At 43.3% G+C, this 26511-nt stretch overlaps 1 protein-coding gene across 2 annotated transcripts in view; it reads right to left on the bottom strand.

The window, feature by feature from the left end:
* Window positions 1-26511, bottom strand: part of SYNDIG1 (synapse differentiation inducing 1) — a 56233-nt gene that overhangs the window by 28443 nt on the left and 1279 nt on the right. Inside the window, exons 2-4 of one of the 2 annotated variants that reach the window (XM_052684954.1) lie at window positions 23893-23957; window positions 22736-23296; window positions 14069-14206 (exon numbers count right to left, since the gene is read on the bottom strand). In XM_052684954.1, coding sequence (XP_052540914.1) covers window positions 14069-14206; window positions 22736-23209 — 612 coding nt within the window. In that variant the 5' untranslated portion in view covers window positions 23210-23296; window positions 23893-23957. The remainder of the gene's footprint in view (window positions 1-14068; window positions 14207-22735; window positions 23297-23892; window positions 23958-26511) is intronic. The other variant, XM_052684955.1, reaches the window with a different exon arrangement.

A 26511-nucleotide genomic window follows, 5' to 3' on the forward strand; every position in this document is an offset into this window, starting at 1 on the left:
CAACCTTTAAATGAGGTCTGGGAAGAGGTGGAGCCAAGATCTAGGATTGCATGCACCTGAGCTCCCTGGGTTGGCCCTGCCTTCCTACCAAGTGCTCAATCACTGGTTCAAGCCATTTCCACTACAACAGTGCAGTGAAACTTTCAGTGACATATAATTTCACACAGATGGTACTCACTCCACCAAGGGTCCTGAGCTAGTTCAAGAGATACCACATTGTTCGTGAGCCTTACACAGACAGGGTCTTCTCCATTCCACCCTGCTGTGGGGCACAGGAGCCCTTCATCCCAGCTCAGGGTACTCCCTTGTGGTGTCTTCTAACCCCAGCCCTGCTTCAAGTCTTTGCTGCTGAACAGGAGCCAGAGTGAAAGAAGCAGGAACATTGCCTCTCTTCTTTTTCACACATATTCTGATGCTGGCTGAGCAATGTCTGGTTACCAGAAGGGTAAGCAGTTATGAGCTGCGATTTCATCTGTAATGCTTGCTCTGACAGTACAGGTGGTAGTTCACTGCTTCTTGAAAGCTTATCTCTTCACTCCTGACAGCTCAGTGATTCTTGAGACTTTGCATGAGGAAAGAGGGGAATGAAGCCTCCCAATGGAGGCACAGGTTGCTTTAGTTGACTTGACCATTCTAGAATGGCTAAAATGCTTGAATTGAGGAAAGAACTTCCCAGATCACCAACACCGTTGGAACCTTCCAGAGGTCAGGGAGTTGCTGCCTGCCCCCACTCCTCCAGAATTTATACCCCAAACTCTCCTGCTCAAGCTAAAAGGACAGCTTGTTTTCAGATGCTCACAAGCCCGGGCTGAAGGTATAGTACAGACCCTAGATACCAAACACTGCAGCCATTTTAATCCACACCTCTGTAGCCAAGATAAAGTATGAGAATGTGGCAAAATGGAATATAGCAAGCAGGCATCTTATTTTCAAGGAGTGGATGGCCATTTGCTCCTGCTGCTGAATATCTGTTCTGAACTATTTATGGCCAAGGAGGTTTCAGGTCTCAAGGCATATGTCATCTTCTGGATGCCCAGACTTGAGAATGCCTTCCCAAGATCTCAGGGGACAATGATCTAGGTCTCCAGAAGACCTCATGCTCCAAATACCAGTTCTCCAGCCTCTTCAATGGTGAGCACATAGCCCGTTGTTAGGGCTTTTAAGTGATGCAATGGTCCTGGTGTGGAATCAGGAGTTGGACTTGTGATCCTTATGAGTTCTTTCCAACTCAGAATATTCTATGAAAGGGCTCAGCAATTGGCTCCTGTGGGACCGCTCCTTGTATGAGGAAGACACTGCCCTACCATCACCCCTGGCTGCTTTCTCCCCTTCCTTTGTACTGCAGTTCCAATCTTCCTGACACCTCTGAGCAAAGAAGATCACTGAGAAATGGTTTCCATGAGGTGAAAAAACAGTGTAATATCACCAATTGTAGTTTTACCCTGAGATTTGCCTACACTTATGGCATTGATTTGGGGCTATTATCGGAACTGAGATTGGTATAATTCCCCAGACACCTTAAAATGGTATCCCCAAACTTGTTATCCTAGAAAGACTTGAACTAGACCTTTCCACCTCTGTTGAGCAAAAGCAACACCTAACAGAGTGCCTGGTCATTACCATTCATAGTAGCACCATTGCCTTCAGTATCCTGGTTCTTTACTGGCTAATCAAGCAGTCCTACAGTGCAAAAGCAGTTTTTCCCAGCAACCCATGCAGTGGTACAGAGCCACATCCATGTAGGAGCAGAGAAAGCATGCATTTTGACAATTACAACAAATCTCCCTAGACTGGAAACCCCACAGAATAAGCAGGTTACACATCTACCAAGGTTGACAAATGGTGGCATTTCCACATTTCATCCTTGACCCACAATGTAGTAATTGCTAGGAACAATGACAATATTTGCTAACAGATGCGGTTACAGATGAGGAAGACGCCAGGTTGGTGAGGTTGGGGTTGGCACATTAAGAGAAGGTGAACATACTGGAAGGTTGATATTGTGCTGATAATACTGTCACTACCCTGTGCTCATACTGGGAAGAGCAAATGATACGCATTCTGCCAAAGAGATCTCACAGAGGTTGTGATTTTCCTTTGCACTGAGGTACGATAGCAATCTCAGCTTAATTAGTAATTGCTGGAATATGTCACACTTGGTAGGAGGTAAATTATTTTGGCCTTATCAAATCATTTTCAAACATGCTGTTTCCTTTGTGGTCACAAAAACATTACAGCCTCAAATCAGCAAGGGACGTGTTACAAAGGGAAAAAAAAATTGTGATAATAACAGAGATCTGTAACAAAACAGCAAATGCAGATGCTACAGATTTCACTGTGACTTGACTCACTGTGAGGCTGTTCAGGTCTGAACGACTTCCCAGAATGAGGGAAAGCAACTGCTTCCCTCAAATTATGGCAGACAGCAAGTCAATGTTCTCTTCACACATATTCCATTTCAAAAGCAAAATGAAAGCTCCCTGGCTCCAACTGGAGCCCCACATATGATCTGCAATGCTGAGAGTTCACATTCTCACCATTTCATCCTTTTTTCACTGAAGACATCTTGAATTTATAGACTCAGTGTCAAAGAGTGTATTATTAACATCTAAAGCTAAAAATTTTGCATTTGACTGTGAAAAGTACTCATCACCTCAACAAAACCCAAGATGGTACAAGAGGAATATAAGTTCAACCTACAGATTGGTGGTGATAGGACTGTACCCAGCAGGACACAATTTCGTCTTTCAAGCTAATGGTAACAGAGTGCATCAGCACACTTGCACTTCTTGCAGGACAGATTTCTCCCTTTTATACGTATTCTCTTATGCTTGAGATCTTTTCTGGTAGAAAGGGCATTGACACTAAGACTGCCTAAAATGTGCTGCTTTAATTGAAACAGTATAACTTCTACTTGTAATTAATCCCTAATGGGTATTGTAGATTGACTCATTCTTTTATCCTGGGCCACAGAAAAAGAAGAGGAATTTTCAGCTCAAGGTGCAGTGAGCCCTAGAGACAGAGAGATCAACACCAACGTGTACAGAAGCTGACTGCAAAGCTGGCAACACAGGAGGAGAAAGGCTGTGCAAAGGCCGGAGCATCTCTGCCCTTCCAGCAATCCCCCTGTAGATGAACTCTCAGCAAAGAAAGAAGCAAGACTGGCTCAGTCTTTCTTGAGGCACAGCTGTACCAAAAATCACTTCCATGCCAAATCCAGCAGAGATACAGTCTTCAGATGTACTTATTGCTGCTTTGAGCAATGACAGATAAGAGAAATGTGACATCAACCTGTGCCACTATACATGCACTAAGGGCTGAATCACCATAAAAATTGGGGAGATTACAGCTGCTTCCAAGAGTAAGTGCTGCTATCAGAGTATTCCTACCATGACTTGCTCCTGTCACCAGAAGGAGCAAGGACCCCCCTCAGTCTGTCAGCAAAACTGCTTGGTGTGGGAAGGAAACTCCAGTATTAATGAACTCTGCAGAAATGTACTCAGCTCCTTACTCTTGTACACTGACGCTGTGATCTGCCCAAACAAAGGGTGTCTGGTGTGCATGGTGGCTATGAGGGCAGGGCTCCTAGAGTTCATCACCAGCAGAGAGCTGCATCACCAAGCGATGCTGGAACACTGCTACTGCCTTCCTGTGATGAAGGCCTTTTTGATTTGGAGATTTTGGTTCTTTCAGTGAAGCGGAGCCAAAGCTATGCCTCGTTTCATGTGCGTGGAGCAAAGGCTGATTTGGGCCTGATGTTCACACAGGAGCTCTGAATTGAGACACTCTTGATTTCATCCCAAGCTACAGAGAAAAGTTGCTTCTGAAGCCTACCTTGGATTTTTCATAAATGCCACTTCCATCTTCTCTGTTTCCAACATTTCTCCCGAATAACTTTAAGAACTGTGAGGAGAGCATAAACCTCCACTTGCAGTTTACGATCAAGAAACAGACATGCAATATTATGAATTCCCCAGGCTGAATCCAACACCCTGAAACATTTGGAAATTTCTTGCTGTTAATAAAGAAATGAGGGGGAACTAATGCTGCTCATTCTTCTTCCAGTCAGAATGAGTACACGCACTTGAAATTTCTAAAATGATCTGTTTTCCAATCAGCAGACATGTGAAGTTTGCATTATGGTTTTGTTGTTATTATGCAACACAGAAGTTATTACAAATGGGGGAGAGAGTCATAAGGCGTCATTTCAATGACACAATTAGATTTAGAATATCTAAAGGCTTAAAACAAGGTTGGTGAGGGAAAAAATGCTGAAGTGTTGACAGAACAAAGTGAGATACAGTAAGAATAAGAACCGGTTCCCATGTGATTTAAATATTCATAAAAAATCATCGAAATCCTGAAAACTCTCAGAGACAAGATTATTTTTCCACCACCACTTAGGAATAGCCACTATGTCACATGGCAAATGATCTTCAGCAGTTTTAACAACAGAAAGCTTTCAAATATAGGCGAGACATCCTCAGGACACACCAGGAAAGGACCAGGACTACTCAGGGTCAGTCTATTTGTCACAGCTATGTTTCAAATTGAGACTACACAGATGAAGTGAATCCTTAGCAAAGATAATTTGGACGATCTTTGGACCAGTGCTGTGGCAAAGTCCCATAAGGTCACTTCAGATATTGCTTTACAATAACTCCTGTGTAAGTGCAAGCTCCTAATTAATTGCTTAATTAGTCGTAGTCGGTAGAAACCTGCCTAGAACAATGCCATCTGTGCTACAAGGTCAAGGAATGAGGACATGTTCAGCAAAATTATTGAGTGCAGTGTCTTGAATGAAATCCAGAAATCCCAAGCTGGGACAATTACTATTTAAATTTGCCCAGAGGCCCACGTCTGGGGACAAATCCCATTTCCTGGGATATCACACCTAAGGGAATTTCGAATGCACTGCTTGCTATTACCAGTACACGAACTACTTTCAGCTTTTGCAGTTCATCCTTGCTTGCACTTCCCATAACAAAGGGAAGTGCATGGCTCTGACCCATGGATGGGGCATTCTGCACCAACTTTTGATCCCTACCATGGAGTGAGAGCATGATTCCTTCCAGAGATCCTCCCTCAGATGAGTGAACAAGAAAATATCCAAATCCCATCCAGGACTGGCTCCCCAAACAGCCCTGAGAAAAGAAGAAACAATCTCTCCTGCTCCTACCATCACATTTCTGCAGCTTGCATTAGACATGCAAGCCTTAAAGAGAGGATCTTCATGATACACCTTGTGATACAACTCATGATGGGCATGATGGGCACTGACAGAAATTCTCCTTTATTTTCAGGGAGAAGATGGCTAGTGGCTAGAAAAGGAGATTGTTGCAGCCTAATTCTTTTGGATAAAGTCTTTTTGGACAAAGATTTAAAAGTAGCTGCATAACAGCAGATATCTACCTGTGGAATCGCATATTTCAGCTTGCAAGTACCTAGCTTGCAATGTTTATGAACAAAGTAAGGAAGTGCTATTACTGCCTGGTGCATGTTACAGCTAGGGAGTAGCTCAGAGAGGCAATGACATGAACTATAGGAGTTTCTCTGTGCATATGTATAGCATCACCTCATGTCATTGCTTATTCTCCATTGGCCATCCATGCAGTGAGGACCAAGAATTTTAAATAACAGCTGTTTTGAATTTTGTTCTTTCTTGCAAACTTTATGATAGCACAGCACTCACCTAAGGAAGGCAGGATGAGGAACACAGTGAAGCAGAGATTGCCCATTGCATCTCTCCTGCTCCATGCCATGACCCCTCTACTTTCATCCGTGGCCTCTCCTACTCTGTTGGAGGAAGCCATGTTCCTCTGTGAATGAGTATGAACATCCATTCACCCAAGTGACCCTGATTATTTCACACTTCTTGGGAAATAATACAAGAAATGCCAAGATGTGGAAATGCCATTCATAACTCACTGCTCATTGCTTCCTATAATGACTGTATTTTAATACCACACTGGCACAGGGAAAAGAAGAGTGATTTTCACAATAGGAAAAAAGTTTTTCGTCCCTTTTTTTTTTGTTTCTGAGCACATAAAATGCTACATTAGTTTTATTTCCAGGAGTACATTAAGATCATGTATCTTGATAGGTGCATTTTAATGTCCTGCCTACCTCTGTGGAGACAGCTGGAGGCAAAGAATCCACCAAATGCTGTTGTTTAGATTAGGAAATGTTGTTTGGGAACAATGCAATAATATTAGATAATGAATTAATCTTTCACTTCCCAGTGAAATACTTCAGCCATCTTAGGCACAAGCAAAGCAAGTGCTGAAAGCAGGTACCAAAGAGAGATAAGAGGTTGCACCAAAGCTGTTCCAGATCTACGCAAGAACAATTAATGCAGAAAAGCACCAGTCTATCTATATTCCTCTGGCAACCCAAATTTCTAGTTGCTGCCTCACAGAAGCTGCTCCTGCTTGGCTCAGTGTTTTGTTTTGGAACCAAGAGCAACCTCCCCATTTACATTAATAGGATGGATTTATTTCTTATTGCTCTTCTTGACTCTCAAGCTTTTACACTGGCACAGAACTTAACCTTACAGAGGCCCCTCTGAGGACTGCCACTAACATCAGAAGCCTGTATTTTCATAGAATCACAGAATCGTGGAATGATTTAGGTTGGAAGGGACCTCAAAGACCATCTGGTTCCACCCCGTGCACAATTGCCACCCACCAGTTCAGGCTGCCCAGGGTCCCATCTGACCTGGCACTGAATGTCTCCTGGGATGGAGCATGTACAGCTTCTCTGGGCAACCTTTTACTCTGCTGCCCAGGAAGACCTGCTGTGATCACACAACACCATTTTTCATCTAAATTTTAGTCTAATTTTTTTAATCTGAATTTATCTAAATATGTTAATATAAAATTGATATATATATATGTATAAAATATCCATATAAAAACTTCATTATTTTCTGCAACTGGGAAGTCAGTTTGGTCAATAAAAATGACAATTGTCTGGCAGGCATCTTTGGATGCCCAGATCATTAGGCACACATCTTCCTTCTGAGAGTTTTTCTGCAGCCCATTGGAAAAAAAGATGTAAATTATAATCGGAAGTGATAATTTCACTTTATTGTGCATTCAAATAAAGTAGTAATTCAGTAGCACTCACCACAGCAGCTACTGAAAGACAGAACTGTGCATTCAAGATTAGAACATAGCCCTGAGTCTGGTACACGATGTTTATTTCTGAGAAGAAAAAGAATACCTGAGTATTCTGCAAACTGATAAAAGGTTAACCTTAAATCTTTGCCACTGAAAACATCTACTCATTTTACCTCTGAATATATTACGCTTCAAAAGTGTATATCTTGTTTCTCTTGTTTTTGTTTTGGAAAAAAAAATTCTGTGAGCTGTCTCAGTGAGAGATGAAAGAAAGATCTATTATATAAACTGTACCCGAAGACCTGCTCTAGAAATACATTCTGTTCTTCTTGCCACTGGAGAATTCAAGGGACATCATCACACCACTGGGCTTCTGCTACAGCCACTGAAGAAGCATGTAAAGCTTTTTGGCTTCCTTGACAGCAGAGGCAGACAGTGGGATGGAGTAAAAGGGGAAGACTGCACCATTCCCAGATTTGCAGTGGGTTTCTTTTTTTCTCAAGCCTCTTTCAGCAGGAGGAACTACTATGTACTTTGTCTTCCAGATGATGATGGCTGACTGTCATTCCACGTTAGCATGGGCATCTTCCTGCTCTCCTGGAGGCGTGCAAAATCATGTGCCCTGTGCTTGTCCTTGGACACTGTCTTCCTCTCTGTCCTCTCCCAGAATATAATTCTCTCTGGATGCTCCACATTTACAAGTGTGAAAAATGAAGTGTTGCACTGGGATACATGTAGTTTGCTAACAAAAACTCCCTGTGGTAATGCTAACAATATAATGCTCTATGCTAACAATAAACATCCTCACTGCCTAAGACAAAAAAAAAAAAAAAAGCAAAAGTAAAATAAGAACACCACCAAGTGTTCACCCCACTCTTTGGATGGGCCTCTGAGTGACTTTGTGAGTAGCACAGGCACACTGAGCTTAAAGGCAGGAGAACAAGCGACTTGTTGAAGGTGGATTATTCTGCACTGAAACAATCTTCTCTGTCTCATAACATGTGAAATAATAAGCTAATACATGAGCAACAAAAAATAACAGCAGGACAAAAAGAGGATGCCTGGTGGGAACAGTGTTTTATATCCTTGGAGCATGACTACCGATAGGTCTCTTGGCTCCTGCTGTCTCAGCGTAATGTGTGAGACATAAACATCTGACAGAGAGCAATTCACATTCAAAGTCTGCCATTGTGCAGGATGTTCTCTTTAATAAAAGAGACCCCTAATCTCCTCAAGCATTTCAGGTTGGTCTCTCTTCTGTCCCAAAACTTTATTGTAATTAAACACTTGCATAATGAATTAAACTCTTCTGGGAATGTTACATGTGAGCTACCTTTCCAATTATTTAAAATTAGCTTAAGGGCTGAAGCAATCAGGCCACTCATTAATCTAATCTCTTTTTGTCATTGCAGTTCGTGACTTGGAAATGTGACCACAAGATCAAACGGACAAAGAGGAATGAAGAGGAAATTACACAAGACATTTATAAAGTTCCCTAGCCCAAGACTTCAACTACAGCACAATGAAATCAACAGTGCTGACATGCTACACTAATGGCCATTCTTTGTGTGCACAAACATCTCTCTTCTCAGGACATGTCTACCCCGAAGGGAAAAGTCAGCACAGCAAAGTCTACCCTTGTTCTTACTGCTGGCTGGGAGCCATCTCCAGCCCAGAAAGCAGGGAACTGGAGAAGCTGATAGTTAACAACCCTACTTCAGAGTACCTCTGATTATCTGGGGCATAGCTGGCTACTGGCAGCCCCAGTTTCCTCATCCAGCACATACTTCCCTCTTAATAATGTCCTTCCTTCCTTTCTTGAAAAGGCTGAGGGACCCTCATATATATGTGTATATATATATATAAATTCTGGTAAACAGCATGACAATGAAACACTTACATAGAGTGAGCCTCAGATAGCTGCTATGGGACTGACTCAGCCCCATGGCTAAGCCTGAAGGGATATGAACACGTGTGATGACATTTCCTTGCTGTCCACCTGCTTCCGCAGCACCAGCTCCTGTCCCAGGTGGTTTCCAGAGTCTGCATCCTGTCTTCTTGCATTTTCAGTACATGTTAGGGGATTCTGGTAGACACACCTGAAACCTGAACAGCTTCTTCAACAAAGAACTTTCCTGAAGATTTTGGCTTTTTTAGATGCATGATAACCACAAACACAAAGGTTTTCCAGGTGCTCCAGGGTACCATGGAGTTTTGGTTGAGGTACCAAACATCCATAAGAACACATCAAGACCTCTGTGGACAGTGGATTTTAGTGGGAAAATGCCTGGTCACTTGAGGAAAATAGTGGCTGGTACAGAAATACTGTGCACAGAGGTGGCAGGGTCTCTGCTCCTGCCTGAAGTGTATGTGTCTTCCCAGCACCAGAGTGGGGCCCAGTGCAATAGAGTACCTTACAAACTGAAAGGTGGACAAGGAGTGGAAGCCACCAGCTAGAATGATCACTAGCACAGACTCTGCTCCTCAGGGTTAGGCGAGAGTATGGATGCAAGTCAAACAACCAGATAAATATATCTGTAGAGCCATATGCAAGTACAAAGTGGCTGTCTTGTGGCAGCTAAAATTATGGTGTCGTTTCATGATCTTGAAGTGCTTATCCTTGCAAACACTGTGTTTTACTTAACAGAAGTGCATACATATGCACTTGTACAGAGAGACAGTTTGCAAGCAGAGATGAATATTTGCAAAAGATGTTTACCCTACATTTCCTCATATAAAACCTTGTTTTCAATGATCTCAAACCCACCAATCTACAGGTTTTAAATCTGACTCACTGGTCCTCTCTGGGTATTTGTGTTACAGAATCATAGAATGGTTTGGGTTGGAAGGGACCTTTAGGATATTCTAGTTCCAACACCCTTGATGAATGTGGCTAAAGAAAACATTCTATGTTTCTATGTTTCTTCAGATAACTACTGAGAGGAAGTCCCAAACCTCATGGCTTGTTCCAAGGAGATGCTCCAACCCTTTGTGACATGAGGATATGAGAGATGTAGACACCTGCAACTAAAGACATGTAAGCATATTCTGTTTTCTGAATAGAGAAATGTGGAAAAGAGAGGGGAAAAAAGCACACATAGGTCTCACCAGCATCACCGGCATGTTTGGTGGTGTGACCTGTTGTACTATTGAGTTGTCTTATGTTTTTTCAAGATGAGATGGAGTCTATGAGCAGGATTTCTAATGAATAATCAGCATATAATGTCTGGGTGTTATTTCCCAGTCCTTTTAGTAGTGGCTGGATATTAATATTTCATGCAGAGAAGCAAAGTGAAATACATTCATACATGTTGAACATCTGATCTCTGGTCTCTGATAAAGTTTAAGTTCATATTGTCCTCTTCCTCCCTCTGGGGACATGGGCATTATTGCTCTTTTCTAACTGGTGACCACTGTATTGTAAAAATACATTTTTTCAAAGCCTCTATCTCTGAAAATTGGACAGAAAGTAACCAAAAGCTTCAGAACTTATCTTGAAGAGAGATAAACTGCTCTTTTGCCTTACCCCATTTGCCTCATGTCCAGACAAATACAAGAGAAAATCCTTTTACCCAGTGCACAGTACTTTTCTTTGAATGTATCCCAAGTGATAATGTTTGGGGTTGTATCACTCAAGCAATCCACAAGTTGGGGAATAATTACTGTGCCATGCATTCCTCAATCCCTGTGTGAGAGAATTAATTGGTACACGGGTTAACCACAGCAGACGGGAAGTGACTGCTCTCATGTGCTTGGATCGCAGGCTGCTGCCTGGCAGATTACACGTGCTGCCAAGGAGAAGAGCAGGGATGGGATTTGAAGGCTCTTTAAGCACCTAAGCATGCAGAAAAGTGTCTGGTGGGATTTTTCAGATGTGTGTCTATGTCTTCTGAAAATCCCTGTAAACCTGTCTTGGCATTTCTCAGTCTGAGAAGGCCAGTAGATATCTGGTTTCTGCTGCTGGCAGCAGAAGCAGGGAATGAGCAACCCATGAAGGTTTACGCTGGCAGACACTGTGAGGCTAAATGGGAAGGATTAGAGCTGACAAAGGCATTATGCAGTCCACAGGTTAGGAAAATCTGCCTGTCATTCAGAGATGAATCCAAGGAGGTTACGGAAGCTGTATAGAGGAGGTGTTGTATCAATGCTGTTGCTGCTCTGGTCCAGTTGGCACCTCCAGGATGCTTTGGTGGGGACTTCCCAGGTTTAAGGGGAAGTCTCGCCACATCCCATTACATCCCATGGGAGAACAGGTACAAAAGCAAAGCTCATTCACACCAACAAAGGCGTAGCTCTCTGATCCTGTACTTCTTTCTAAAAAAGGGAAAGAGACACGTGCCAAGCTGTTGCCCTCTTTCCTAAAAATAAACCCATGAAGTAAAAGAGGATTTGGACAAAAAGATTCTGCGGAGGACACCTTGTGCTGAGCAGCAATGGGGAACTCATCCTGATCTCGCCATTCCTCCCAGTGCTGGTCTTACACAGCATAAATATCTGCTCCGAGGCATTGCTGGGACCAAAGAAGCAAGTGTGATGGGGCACAGGTTTTGCTGACAGTGATTAATTGGTAGCTGAAGGTGAGAGCAGGGCTTGGCAGCCCCAAGCTGTGGGTGTAAACTCTTGTGGGAAGGAAAGCAGTACTCAAAACAAAAGCAAATAAATGAGCAAGCAGATAGCACAGCGATGGCTTTGGGCTCTCTCTTTTACCAACAGAAGATGTAAAGCAATGACTCTAAGCTTTGCTTGGGATAGGAAGATCACCAGGCAATGCTCTACTTACTTGCAGCACAAATGTATTTCCAGCAAATCAAGCCTAGATCTGTAGATGCATTGCTCAGCCGAAGGAACCCTGTTTTATTAAAAAGGTTGCCACAGGTGCTAAGTCCTGGCACAAAGAATCCAGCCATCACCTCTGACATTCCTACATGTTGCAGCTTTTTCTTGCAGACTGGGTCTTTTTGTAAAACTACCCAGGAGACTTTTGTACGTGTGAAATTGTCAAGAGCTCAAGAAGATTCAAAAAGGATTGGGATGCAAGCATCAAATTTTGATCATTAGTTACAATTCTGGCTTTTGACAGAGGATGGGAAATGTTGGCGTACCCTTTTGTATTAACAAGGGAGCTCAAATGCTATTCAGCTTTTTAGTTAAAAGATATCTATAAATAGAAGTCAGATGCTAACAGGGCATAATATTTTACTATCTCACATACAAAAGATCATTTCGAATGCTACCTCATTCCTCACCTTGTTTTTTCAAGGAGGAAATTAAACGAAAAGGACTGTCCTAATCCATCATTAATCCCGTCAATTTCAGAGGCATCCATGAACACTTTGCTGTACCGTGGTCACTGACATCAGAAACCCCAGGGATCAATCAGCAACCCACTGTTCTTTACACCATGCTGGTAAGAAGCACATACCATAAAGGTGAGCACTCCTCTTCCAAAAGCATCTTATTCCCTGCCTTCATGCAACCTATTCCAACTGTGTATGCTCCTATTGAGGCAGTAGGTTCGTGCTGGCCCCTGGGATCTGCTCGTAGCTATTTTGAATGCTTCTCAGCCATTTTGCTTTTTAGTACTTTATTATGTTGTTTATTTTGCACTCTGCTTTCATTGCTTGGATAAAACTAGCTACCAGTCCCCAGGCTTCCTGAAGGAAAGAAATTACTGAATGCACTGCTTTTCCCAACATAGGGCAAATATTGTGCCAATGATCTCCAACTTGGAAGCATTCTTTGGCTGCAGCTTTCATGAAAAATCCTGCCTGTTCCATCTATGTGAGGAGTTGTGGCTCTTCTGAAGGACCAAATGGCAGAGTACTAAAGTATATAAGCAGCTCTCTCCCTGTACTTCACTTTGTGCTGTCATCATCATCAGGTAAATTCCTTGGCCCAAATTTGAGAAATCAATAGCACTCAGCCAAGAAACCTGTTAATTTTCACTGGACAAATTTTAATAATCTCAGAGGCTTCAAAGATCAGTGACAGACACTTCATTTAAATTAAAAAAGGAGTAGTGCTGTATCTCTTTACTTGATACTAAAGAGTAGGATTCTTCAGATCTGAAGTGCCTGCTCTGGCTTGACAAACAGCAAGTGCTGGTAGATGTTTAGAGGAGGCAGATTAGAAAGGCAGGCAAGAGGATGAATAATTTTAGTGCTGTGGAGTGCAGAGTAGAGTTTCCAATAGGCACTTCTACAATCAGCAGATAGAAATATAACTGAATGTTTCCTTATAGTCAAAGAACAGACTTCCAACATGACTCTTCTGTCATGTTACATTATCAGCCGTGCTGGGAAACTCAATAATTGCTCTGCAGGCACTATTGAAGACATACTTGTTGAAATAAATTATAGGGCATTAGGTGGTTGTTAGGCACAGGCTGGAGATAAGCAAGACTGTCTCATGGAGGAAACAAACTGAAACATCATTGCTTTTCTGATTAAAAAAAAGTACTTCTGTGTCAAAATTGGACAAGTATAGGTCAAGCAATTTTTCATGGCAAAACGAACAGAAATGAATTTTCTGCTGTTGGTTTTCTTTCCAAGATGATCAGTTTGGCAACTAATAAATGAGTTTTTGCAATGGGAAATCTGAATGCTTGGAATAGCAAGGCTGATTTCTACTCAGAAGTCAGACTTAGAGAGTATCCTAAGTTGGATGTTGTATAATCAGACATGGAATCTGACTACTTCAATTAAACCAAAAATCTGTTACAGACTACTTGCTCACTAGAATGCCTCACAAGACAACCACCACCATCACAGAGATTTATGAAGGTGGAGAAGAGTCCCACACACAATGCTCTCTTTAACCACCTCCCACAGTCCTGAAATAGTGTTCTGCCCACAGACGGTTCTTGGTGACCTTTACTTGCAAGTGTAAGATGATGGCTACTTTGTGGATGCAAAACCATAGATTAACAGGATATGTTTTAGCATTACCTCATGAGACAGGTAAAAGGCAGCAATTCCCAATGGCCAGAAGCAGCAGAGCATGGAGAACACAGTGAGGCCGAGATGATCTCTTGGTGGCATCATTAGGAAATTGTCTTCACTTTCAGTGTCACTCGAGTAGTCACTCTGGAAAAGCAAGAGAGAAACGTAGAAGTGCTGATTAATGATATTACTTCTCTTTCGTGGACCGAGTCTGTGATCATCCACTCATAGTAATACCACCAATTGCCCCTGGACATTTTCAAAATAGACTTCTAGCACTCATGGGGGATAGTTTCTGGTGTCCCATCTTGAGGTCTCAATCATGTACATGGTCAGTTCGGAAAGCATTTGTACTCTGATATTCAGGGCCCACACAAATAAGTGCCAAGAGACTAGAAGACAATGGGCTTCAAGCAACAGCAGAATGCAAGATTGCAACATGAAAGATGTAATCTCAGGGAGGTCCATAATCATTCCCTGTGCCAAATGAGCTGCTCTTTGCAGCCTCCACAAGACAGAAAGGGCACTGTTGCAAAAACTGTGATTGTGACAGTGGATGAAGAGGAGAAATAAACTTTGCTGGGAGAAGGGAGGGGTCTACTTCTAACACAGAGAAATTTGGAATAAAAAATTCAGGTCCATGCATCATGCCACAGAAAATCATTCACACGGGAAGAAGGTAGAAAGAACAACTTCTCTTGTGAGATAAATTTAAGATGTAATTTCTTCACATTCTGTAAGTGCCTCTGTGAGTAGGTAATTTCTGATCAGACAGCTCTGCTGTTCGGCAGAAAAAAAAAACACAAGAAGCCCCAGTAAGTGAAAGCAGAGCAGATGAAGAGCTGACATAAGGTGCAGATTTTTAGCAGGAATGGTGATGAACACTTTTCTGCAGCTATAATGGATTTTCTATTACACCAAGCCCTTTTTAAAATTGAGGCTAGCTATCCCTAAAAGCTGTGTGCTTTATCTAAATCAAGAAGCTGTGAATGAGCAAAGGCTCTCTAGACAGCCTTTCCTGGGTGCCAGTGGCATGCTGGAGGCTGGACTTGGTGGACACACAGTCCCCTCCAGCAGAAAAATGCAGCTCATGCTAGAGAAGTCGGACAATGAGCTCTGCTGTGAGCCACGGCTGCCTGCAGTCTTTGATGGATTTTCAGAAAACAGCCCTTTTGGTATCACTCCTTTTTTCTCTTTAAAGCAATCGCTTCAGTTGCACACACACTGCATACAAAACTAATCTCTGGTATGGCCCTTTGAAATCTGCTTCAAATCCAGATGGTTCAGGAGTCAGTTTTTGATAAGGACCAACCCAAGGTAACTATAAGACAATATGTGCTCTGTTTCCCTCCCCACAATGCATGTTTAGGTGATGTGATGAACACAGTGCCCTATTCTGACCAGCACTCTGCATCCCTTTGCTCTTCTGCAGTCGGTCTGAGTTCACCTAAATGCAGCAGATGGTGATGGCAGTGTGCTGGATGGCAGCTCTCCCACCAATGGTTGTAGTTTATTACCGCTCGCCTCAGCCCACTTACTTCTCACTGAGCAGCATCTGGCTGATGCTTCCTTAGCAGGTTATGCCTCTAAAACCTGTTGCCATCATGGATTTTTTTGGCCTGGCAATGCTTTATTTATTTGCCTGTTTGTTTGTTTTTTATTTTTACCATTTGGAGTTTTGCAGTTGTTCCCATTCACTTTTAAAGGTATTTAAACAAAATCCATTATCCTGACCTGGTCCAAACTCCTCTTCCTTCCCCAGCTCCCAGACTAACATGCAGCATCAGTCAAGCAGCCAGCTGTCCAGAATGGGCTCACAGTGCTCTTTCCTTGCTTGGAAAGTTTTCATGCTTGACTTTACAAAGCCAAAATGTTTCAGGAGGAAAAAAGTCCTTGATGAATATGTCCAAGTCCATTCTTTCTCCTGTGCCCCTGGATTTTGATCAACTGCTCGTGATGCTCTCTAGACACCCACAGATAGTCTACCTACAGTTCATCAGCAGCATGCATTCAACGCATTGCTTCTGGAAAGGGATTACCATGGACAACAATAAACAAATCCATACAAGACCAGGCCAGCTGCCATAGTCTCCTAAATCACACTCTTTATCCTGAGGAGCAGTAATAACAGCCATAAAGTAAATAGCCCTAATCTGAGCGTGAGTGACAGGGGCTCCCATACAACAGCCCTCTGCATCCATTGGAAGGTACTCATGGATCACAGCATTCTTGTGACTTTGCAGATCACTCTTGTGACCAGCTGCCACAATAAGATTAGGGAGATACCTCTATTCCCTGAGGCACATTAACTGAAAAAGTAATATTACACAGCTCAACCTAAGAGAGTCAGCATCCACTAATGTCCTCTTTTTGTCTTACATCTGACCCACTCCTGTGGCCTGTTAATAATTTGTCTATGAAGGCAAAGGGACATAAAGTGTGTTCTGTGGAGTTGGGTCAATGGTCCATCAAGCCCTGGGCTCTGCTTCTGCCAGCAGCCGCTGGATGTACTCTGCAGGGAGCTCATGTAATCCTGGACACTGTGTATCCACCCCTTGTGCTCTTCCAGCTTTCAACTGTTGCTTGAAAGATATTAGCAAGAAAAGCTGTACCAATTTCTCTTAATACCTTTCTACGTGTTCTTTGTCCATGAATCAGTCTAATTGCTTCCTCACATGTGAAGAAAAATTCTCTGTTATCTGTGTTAAGACAGCTCCCTCAGGTTTCCCCTGCTTCTACTATTGCAGGTTTGCTGAGCAGCAGGTCTGCACTCATCTTGTTCTTCACCTTCATGGTCTTCACATGAAGGTGAAGAACAGCAGGGGACTTCACATCCCTTAGCTTTCTCCTCTATCAAATGGAGCATCTATTCAAAAGAAAGGCTGCAAAGATAGAGAAGGGTCTGCATGATGAGCTGTATGAGGAGCGTGGAGGCCCCTGAATTTGCTCAGTGCAAAGCAGAGGAGCTGAGAGGAAGCCTCATGGAAGCCTGCAGCTCCTCACAGGGAGCAGAGAGCAGCGCTGAGAGAAGAGCATGGAGCTGTGTCAGAGGAAGGGCAGCTAGGGGATAGGGACAGATTCTTTGTTGAGAGGAAGGTTGGGCACTGGAACAGTCTACTCAGGGAAGAGGACATGGCATGGAACTTGCCAGAGTTCATGAAGCGTCTGGACGTCGCTCTCAAACACTGGGTTTGAGTGGTGCAATGTGGAGCAGGGAGTTGAAATACTCATGGGTCCCTTCCAACTAAGGACATTCTATGATTCTGTTGTTCTTATCTATCTCCTTCAGAAGTGGGGACCACAAATACTCGTACCATGTGGAAAGTGGGTTGCAGTGAGCTTTCAGACATCAACAAAATGCTGCCGGCACCCTATCTCATCCCTGATAACATTCTTTACCATATCCAATATTTTGCTGACTTATCAGCTTGGCCTCTGCACTCCGTGCTCTGAGACCAGTTTCTTCCCCGAGCTGCAGCTCACAGATACAAGCGCAGCACTGAGTCCACCTGAATTTCATTATTTTTCCATAAACATATTTGTTTTCATTTATTTACATTGAAACACATCTACCACTCAGTTTTTGCAGCCTCTACAGAGCTTCTCTCCAGAGGGCAGACACCTCCAAGGGCTGTTCAAACACACTTTCTAGATTTCTGGTCCCAGGGAAGGCTGAGGGCACCACAGATGTTAGGGGGAATTCACTCAGAGAGCACTGAGGTACTGACACTGCTACTCAAAGAAGCTGTAGGTGCCCCATCTGCAAAGGTGTTCAAAGACAGGTTGGATGGGGCCCTGGGAAGCCTGGTACCTGATTTAGTAGTTTGCAACCCTGACCATGGTTTTTAAGGTCCCTTCTAAACCAAACACTTGCATGATTGCATGTCTCATCCCATTGCTGCCTGCCCCGTATATGGAGCTGGTTTTACTCAGCAGGCCAGCATCACTCATTACTTTCTCTTGATTTGAGTTGGATATAAAACTGGTTCTTTTGCATACTGGCTCAAACATTAAACCTGCCTGTACAGCCTGGCAGGGTTAAGGGAAAACATGATGTCATGGGGTTTAATTCACATAAACTCTCTTTGTGGTCTTCTCTTTGTATCGCAGGAGAAATACAGCAAGGAGGCGCTTGGATATGATGTGAGGAGCAGTTAGATGGAACAAGACATGTCTTAGGAACCACTTCCCATCTCTGTGTTTTTATGCTCACGTCAAAGGAATGAGTTCTCACAGCAGCAGCCAGCAATTCATAGAGAGGAAAAAAAAAGGAAATACTTAGCTTGAAAGCCTAACATTTCTTTTCTTCTTTCCACTTATTTCACTTTCCAGAGACCGTTTCAGACATCATTGGAGAAAAAGAGGTTTAAGAGAGAGCTGAGGTGTATTCTTTTATGTGACACATATGAATAATTCAATTTTCTGCCATCAATAGCTTGGCTTTCTCTAAATAAGCCATCTATCCAGGGGCCAGAAGAAAGAGTAGCCAGTGTGTTAATGTGACAAATGATGTTCCTGGATAGCACTGTATTTGCACATGGGCTCTAACAGGAGGATATTTCAGGTAGAAACTATCACATATTACATATTCCACTGCTACCCCACTTTACATGTTGTCTGTCTATTAATTGTGATGTAAAGGACTCATAAGATATTTATAAGAATTCTAGAGATGCTTAAGTACGGAATCGTTTGATTTCAAGGATTGGCAGAAAAAGAAGTTTAAATCTTTGATAGAACACACAGCATTCTGCTTTTGTGCCTGGTGAATGCTGGAGCAAAATGGGGTTGTATGTGCTAATAAGAACTGTTTCAGAGATGGTTTTCTTTGCAGATTATGATTTCCATATGCAGTCTGAACAGCACTACACCAGGACCTGAGGAACAGTGCTGGTAAGGAAACACAAAAGTTAATGTGTCCACAGTGCTGCAGCCAGCAAACGACAGGATCACTCTGTTGCATGCATCCTGCTCCTCTGCCACATCTCCTGGGATTTTTCGGAGTCCCCAGACTTGGGGAGAGGAATAAGATGCCTTCTTGCAGGCAGGTTGTTGAAAACATTGATGATCTGAACCCATTCTGAAGAGGATGGCAGGTAACAAAGCAGCAAGCCCTGCAGCCTGGCTGGGATGTCACCTCAAACCAGAGCCACACTGCTATCAGCCAAAATTGGCTTTCTCCAGAGAATGTGTCTGTGGCAAAGTTTTTTGCAGGAAAACAACAATATTTCCAGTTGTCAGAATCCTAACGCTCTTCAAAAAACAAACACTGGCAGAAACACACTGAGCTGCAGAGTCCATAAAAGCTGCTCCTTGCATGCATCCATAGACTCCAGTTAAGTGTTACACAGTGAAGCTCATTACAAAGGGCTGAGTTAGATTTTTCCATATGTCCAAACAACTAAATACCCAGCTGCAACACCCACTAGGCAGGTGCTTTGCAAGAACAAGTCAGCGCCAAAAAGGGAACAACTCAGCTCCAAGCTTGTTCTGTCCCCCTGAAAGATTTTCACAGAGATGCTCGACTTGGGAATCCAGTCACCTTGCCTGGGTATGCAGGGCAAGGTGGTAGCCCCAGCTTTCAAGAGACCAAAAGACAACAGCTTTTCTGCATGAAGCTTCCCTCTTTGCTGCTAAATCTTGCAGAAGGATGATCTTTTTGTTGTTTCCCCCCCCCCCCCCGAAATACCAAAGACAACAGAGCCTTATGAGAACTGAGCTTCAATCTGCTCTTACACTATGCAGTTCCTATGAACTGTGGCAAGACAGTCAGTGTGGCAAGGTACTCAGCAATATGCTGTGCACCCTGGATGAGGGAAACAAATCCTTTGAGTCTCTCAGCATGGAAGCAAAACCCTACATCTCTCATATATTATCCTCTTGCTGTTCTCCTAAATTCTACTCCCAGTCCCTATACTGAACCTTTTCACTCCACTTTGAGTGCATTAGTAATTTAAATAACATTTGCTTCTTGTCAGTAATGGGCGGGAAAAAAGCATTCTACTGGACCAGATGCATGCTCTGTGATTCAGATGCTGTATTTCTCATTTGAACAGATAGGCAATTTTTTACGTAGTTAATGATCCAGCATGGTTCGTTCCCCTACTCAGTGATTGCTGTCCTCAAACAATTTTTTTCCATTCCTGGAAAAAAAATAAAAAGGATGTTCAGCTACATCTCCAGTAAACCTCTGTACTATCCAAGCCCAGGTGTCCCTCATGCATCTGGCCCTGTTGATACAGCATCTGTCTAGATGGAGACCAGAGGAGCACATTTCTGCTGGTCTTGTTTACTTGAGCACATCTCTCCTCTTCTTCCCATAGTACCAACTGCAGAATCTGGGCCTTCTTGGGTTGCCACCATTTACTCCACATGCTGAGAACCCTCATGCTGAGCACAGCTACTCAGTAGGTTGTTAATGTGGGTCTGGTTTTGCAGAGGTGTGAAAACCAGAGCGCAGCATTGGGCTGGCTATGCAGCACTGAAATCCAGGCTGAAAATGGGCTAGAAGGAGAGGCTTCTAGCAATTCTAACAATGCACATGATTCCAGTCAAGTAGGTCCTTCCTCAGACATTGCCTCATTTTCTTCTCCTTCCTTCATTCTCCTGGTGGAGGAGAAATCCCAATTCAGAACAGAGGGAGCTGTGTGGATGCACACTGCATGCACACTTGCCTCCCCTGAGCACTTTGTACAGCTAGGTCAGGATGGGCATCCTCTGTATTATTCTCTCCATAACACAAAAAGAAGGACCCTGGGAACATGATGCACACACCGTTACAGCATGTTAAAACATTTGCAGAGAGATGGGGAGATGAACTCTCTTCTTTCCCTCTGGAAATCTGGGAGGGGAAGGGCGATGTCCTTTCCCCAGACCTTCACTTTCATAGGAGTTTTACTAGGAAATCTTTTCAGTGGAAAGTTGTTCCACATTCTGTGGTTCCAACATATTAAGGGCCCTACACTGTAAAGACACTTTAAAAATCCCACCAAGAAAGGAGAAAATATTTTTGGTACAAAATATTTTTTCGTTGTCCTGCATATTGCCCTGGTCTTTTTTAGCCCATTCTCTGACAGTTGGCTCAAGAAGGCCTTGCTGGATTTGGTTTGACAGTAATCATAAAGTCATTAATGCTGGAAAAGATCACTAAGATCATTTATTCCAACCACCAACCCAACCCCACCATGCCCACTAATCAGATCCCTCAATGCAATAACCCTACAGCTTTGAACATCTCCAGGGTCTCCACCACCTCCTTGGGCAGCCTGTGCCAGTGCCTCATCACTCCAAGTTTCTCCTAATATCAAATCTGAACCTGCCCTGGTGCAACCTAAGGCCATTACTTCTCATCCTATAGAAAACAATTTTCTTTCTGCCTCAGTCTTAGGCCAGATATGACAATACATCATTAGGCAGTTTCGTGCCTCCTGCAGTCACTTGCATCACAACCACTGCGTGAGGAAAGCTAGAGGAAAAAAAAAAAAAAAAGGCAGCATTTCAGCCTTTTGTTTTGATTTAAAAAAATGAGGCTTCCCACAGCCAGCTTTGAAATGCTATAGAAGGGCGTGATTTGAGCTAACACCACTACAGGCCTCAAAGAGAAACTTCCAGTCTCCCTGTGGAGGTATTGAATACCGCATTACCAGCACGCACTGTGAAAAGCACCTCTCTCTGCTTACCTGAGCAATACAGAGAGAACAGAATCAAAGAGAAGTCAGCCCTCTTGCTGAACTGCCCCTGTGCAGGGTGAGATGCTGATATTAAAGGAGGTGGAAATAGAAGTTTTAGGACCTATTAGCTTTCAATGGAGAAAACCCCGCAAGAGAGAAACATGGGAAAACATCTTCCTGAACTCCTCTCGTGCATTCAGGTTGAAGCAATGTTTTTTTGCTCCAGTCAGCCAAATGGGCTTTGCTACCTTAGGAGTCTGTGACTAATGCTGAGAAAGTCTGGGGATCTGCAACAGCATGGGCACCCTCCACTCCCATTGGCAAATAAAATGTGTTGTCTTTGGGCAGCTAGCGCAGCCAGGATTTTCTGAAGTAGAAAATGCACCATTTAAGAAAGAATGAAGTTGATTTCTAGTATGCCCCATTTGGAGAACAAAATTTATATTGCTTTAGTGCGACCAATTAATGAAGAACAGGAACCTAAAAGAAAACATTGCATTTGGAATCAAGTAGAGTTTCACTCCATCAGAAAAAAAAAAAAAAACCTTATTCAGGTGCATAGGATTTGCTGTGGCTAGACGCCCAAAGAGTCCTGGTTTTGTGTTCACAGATGGACAGGTTTAATGTTTGAGTCAGTATGCAAAACAACCAGTTTTATATCCAACTCAAATCAAGAGAAAGTAACGAGTGATGCTGGCCTGCTGAGTAAAACAAGCTTCATGTATGGGACAGATGCTTCAGGCCTCGACTTTCGCAGTGTTTAAGTGTATGGGTCTTCTTTAGTTTGTGACCAGCCTACTCAGAGGCAGGAATGCCACCGGCACTTCTGCCATTAGCCTCTGCAGAGCCAGGGCTCTACCCTGCAACTAAAGTTGAGCAAATGTTCCCTGCCCTGGCTGGAGGAGAGAGCAACACATCTGATCCCATGAAAACCAGCACCCAAAAGCTGTACACTTCAGCCCAAACATGACCTCCCCCCCACAGATCCCATGTGACATCTGACCTCTAACTCCTGGAAATCCTCCTCCTCCTCCACATCATAGGACAGGGTGTGAATCTTGATGTCATCTGCAGAGAGATCGATGAATTTGCTGTCTGGGTACTCCAGGCTGTCCTTGGTAGGGGAGCGGTCCTCAATGAATGTGGTTTCACAGCACTCTGAGTTGATGCTCTCACCCCACGAGCGCAGCACATTCTCCGAGTAGAGGATGATGTTGGGACGGTAATGGGACTCCACGGTCTGCTGCAGCATGTTGGGATCCAGGAGCTGCTGCACGGGGTCATTCCTGCCATTCTCCAGGCAGCTCGGGGAACTCCCTGCCCGGTGGCTCTGATACTGTGGGGTTGGGTACACCGACACCAGACCATCTCGGCTCTCTGCTACTAAGTTCCTTGTATTAATTAAACCATTCCTTTTCCCAGCCTCAGCAATCTTATTGTGCGTGAGCACATTGTTCTGCTCAATCAAACCATCCATACTGGGAGGTGTCAGAGAGTGGGATGGTGGTCTGTATTATATTGTACTGTAGATACAGGTCACACTGGGGCAGTGGCCTCCATTTTCCTGAAGAAAGAAAGAAAATAGACACCAAGGTGAGAATGTAGGTAATGAATAACACTCGAAAGCACCCAAATCAGCTTGTCTTTTGTACTACCTCATGAGAAAATATAGCCCCATATTTGTGCACACTTTGACCTAACTGTCCAAACATATCCCCATTTGAAAAGGCAAACAACTTATAAAATACCAGGAGGTGAATAGGAACAGGTGGCAGAGGGCTTCTCGAGATGTCTTGCTAATGGTGGGCCACGTCAGAGGAGGGCTACGAACTTCCTCCATTTTCACATATACCCTACAGTTATTATAAGGGCAATGTTCCCTTCCTTTGAATGCTCTGATAAGAGAGATGGGGAAAAACAAAACAAAATACAAAGATAAAAGACAAAGAAAGCATTTTCAGTTCTGGAAAAGCTGCAATTACGAAGGGCAGGGCAGCTGATGCGTTCAGCTGTCATTCTCTGCAGCCAACCTTCAACCTTGTCAAGTGATTTGATGCCCCTTCAAAACTCAATTGCAGGAAAAACAAGGAGGCAGCTCTCTTTAAATTAACTTTAAAAAAAAAAAAAAAAGCCACTTCCTCCACAGCCTCAGAGACTGACCTGTGGTGACAGAATTAAGGTCTGTGATGAGGCCAGTCAGCAGGCCCAGCCCCATCCAGATTCACCTAGAAGAGGCACAATTTCTTGACCCCCAGGACCTGGTTGTTGCATTTTTACAAAGGAACAATGACTGTTGTCTATTTCTTCAGAAAACCAACCCAGCTTCACTTTGTGCGGACTGCACTAATGTATGAAGATCAGAGATAGTTCAAAAGGTTAAAAGTACTGTTTCCCAGCTCAAATACTTTCTTACTGTTTTTGCTCAGGTGCAACTGAAAGAAAGTGCTTTTTGAAATGTGGATGTATCCATCACAGCAACAATAAGCTTCTGGCTTGCAAGAGACATTTAAACCATTAAGAGCTGCTCTTCTGCTCTTACACCAGGAACAAAGCAAGAAACTCTTCTAACGTACAAAAAAAAGCTGACTTAAGTGTGTTGCAGCACCTGCATTCATGGCACTTGGTTTAATATGTAGAAAATCTATTTTACTGTATCAACAAATAGTTTAGAAGTTGTTCTAGGTGAACTGACAGGAAAACTGCACAAGTGAAGATGCACCACAGTGGGATCCTGTGGAATTTACACTGTACTACTCTCAGCCCCAGATTTGGGGAACCCGTTGGCAAAATCACACCAATGTGCAAATTAGCCTGGAAACTTGGACTGTTTCCCCAAAGGCTTAGTCCTAAAGACTTAAATCCCTCTTAGGAGCAAGTAGCCTGTCTTTCCAAAGAAGCCTTCCTTCCTTGTGTGGCTATGTCTGTGCTAAATGAATGGAGGACCACACTGTCCTTCCATTCATAGTGGGATTACACTGAATAATTAAGCTTGTGCCAGCACAGACATATTGGTAAGGTGTAGCTGCTTTTGCCTCAGGACTGGTGCTCACAGAAATACCGTCTTCCATTCTGCAAACATAATGACCTCACAGTGCACCGTCTCCTGTAGGCTACTGAGCAGCCCTGTTTCCATCATTTAGGAGTCCCCAGAGTGGAGACTAGGTTCCAGTGGAAACTAGTCACAAACTAAGTTCAGAATAGCTGTTTTTTTATCCAGGTTTGGTGGGGTCACTTGCTTATGTGATCCATCTGTCATCTAACAGTTCGCCCACAGTCATTCCTGTTCCTTTCCCTATCAAAGAAAGGAAGAGAAAATACTTCACCAAAAATTGCTGATTAAAACTCAGCAAGTAAGTTCTCTCAAGTCTTCGCTGGATTCCCCTTGAGACAGTGCAGAAAGCGTGTAAGGCTCCCTGACGTGGCACAGACTGTTAATCCTGCTAAAGTCAGAGAGACTTCACTTGGTACTGCAAACCTTCTCAGAAGCATTCTCAGCCCCTTGTTCAAGCAAGCTGAGGTCAGCAGAAAATTTGCTGTGGTACTGCCACAGATGTAGTAATAGGAATATGTACAACCCAAACAGACCCCCTCCCAGAAAAAAAAAAAAACAACAACAAATAAACAGAGCAGTAATTTGGTCACTACATCAACAGCTGAAGTAAAGAATGTTTAAGTCTTGTATTCTGATGTGCTCACATAATTCCAACAAATGTGTACTGCCTGACTTGAGTAGCACTTGAAGATGTCTTTTAAAGCAGCTTTATCTGACAGTGCCTTTGAGCTGCACTGTCAGATTCCCTTCATGTTTTTTCTACATTCACATATCATCCAGATAACGCTTGACTTTGGAAATGCAAGTTTCACCCCAGGCATTTCATTGACAGCTAAGCCATCTTCATGGAAAATTCTCACTCTGAATTGGCGCAAATAAGGATCTGCACACATCATGACACCAGAGCTAGCTGGTACATTTTCCTCATGTAATTTTGAGTAGTAATCTTGCTTCATCTTGGGAGGGCTGGACTTTGAGGAAAGGTCACTGTTATCTCTTTAAAGATGCATGGGACCCTATAAAGTCTTTGGAAACAAAAAGCCATCCTTTAGTTCTTCTCACAGTCCTCAAGAGCAAGAGGAAGCAAGTAAAGAGAAGACACAGGGAAAAATGCTTCAGCATGTCTAAGTGACATGAGACATGGAAGCACTTCAGGAAGTCAGTAGGATTGCCTTGTTAGGAATTAATACTGTCCCAAGCCACTCCTTGCTTTCCATTGTTCATCGGCCTGCGTGAGACAGGAATCAAGCCCCTTTTGTAAATGACTAATAACATGGAAGATATTTGAAAAGGTAACCTAACTTCAAAGTCTTTGGAGTGTTGACAGATAGGATGCCATAAAGTCCTGAGTAAAAATTGCTCATGACACCTTTGCAACTCTACAACTGATATCTCTACTATTCCAAAGACCCAGGGCAGCTATGTACAGATTCCCTAGTCATCCATACCAGTAAAGTATTAGCACAGCCAACAGCCTACCCTGGCTTCAGCCTATGCCCTCTCCTAGGCAATGTCCACCCTGAAGTAAATAAGTGCCATGCATGTTCCTCAGAGGCATAAAGGACAAAACCACCTTATTTTGGTAGGTAAGAATTTCATGGTATGGACACAGCCATAAAATCACTAAGGTTGGAGAGACCACTAAGATCATCATGACCAACTACCACATCCCTCCATAACACATCCCCACAGTTCTTGGACACCTCCAGGAACAGCAACTCCACCAG

This window comes from Tympanuchus pallidicinctus, unplaced genomic scaffold (genome assembly GCF_026119805.1).
Source record: "Tympanuchus pallidicinctus isolate F22 unplaced genomic scaffold, pur_lepc_1.0 scaffold1, whole genome shotgun sequence".
NCBI lineage: Eukaryota > Metazoa > Chordata > Aves > Galliformes > Phasianidae > Tympanuchus > Tympanuchus pallidicinctus.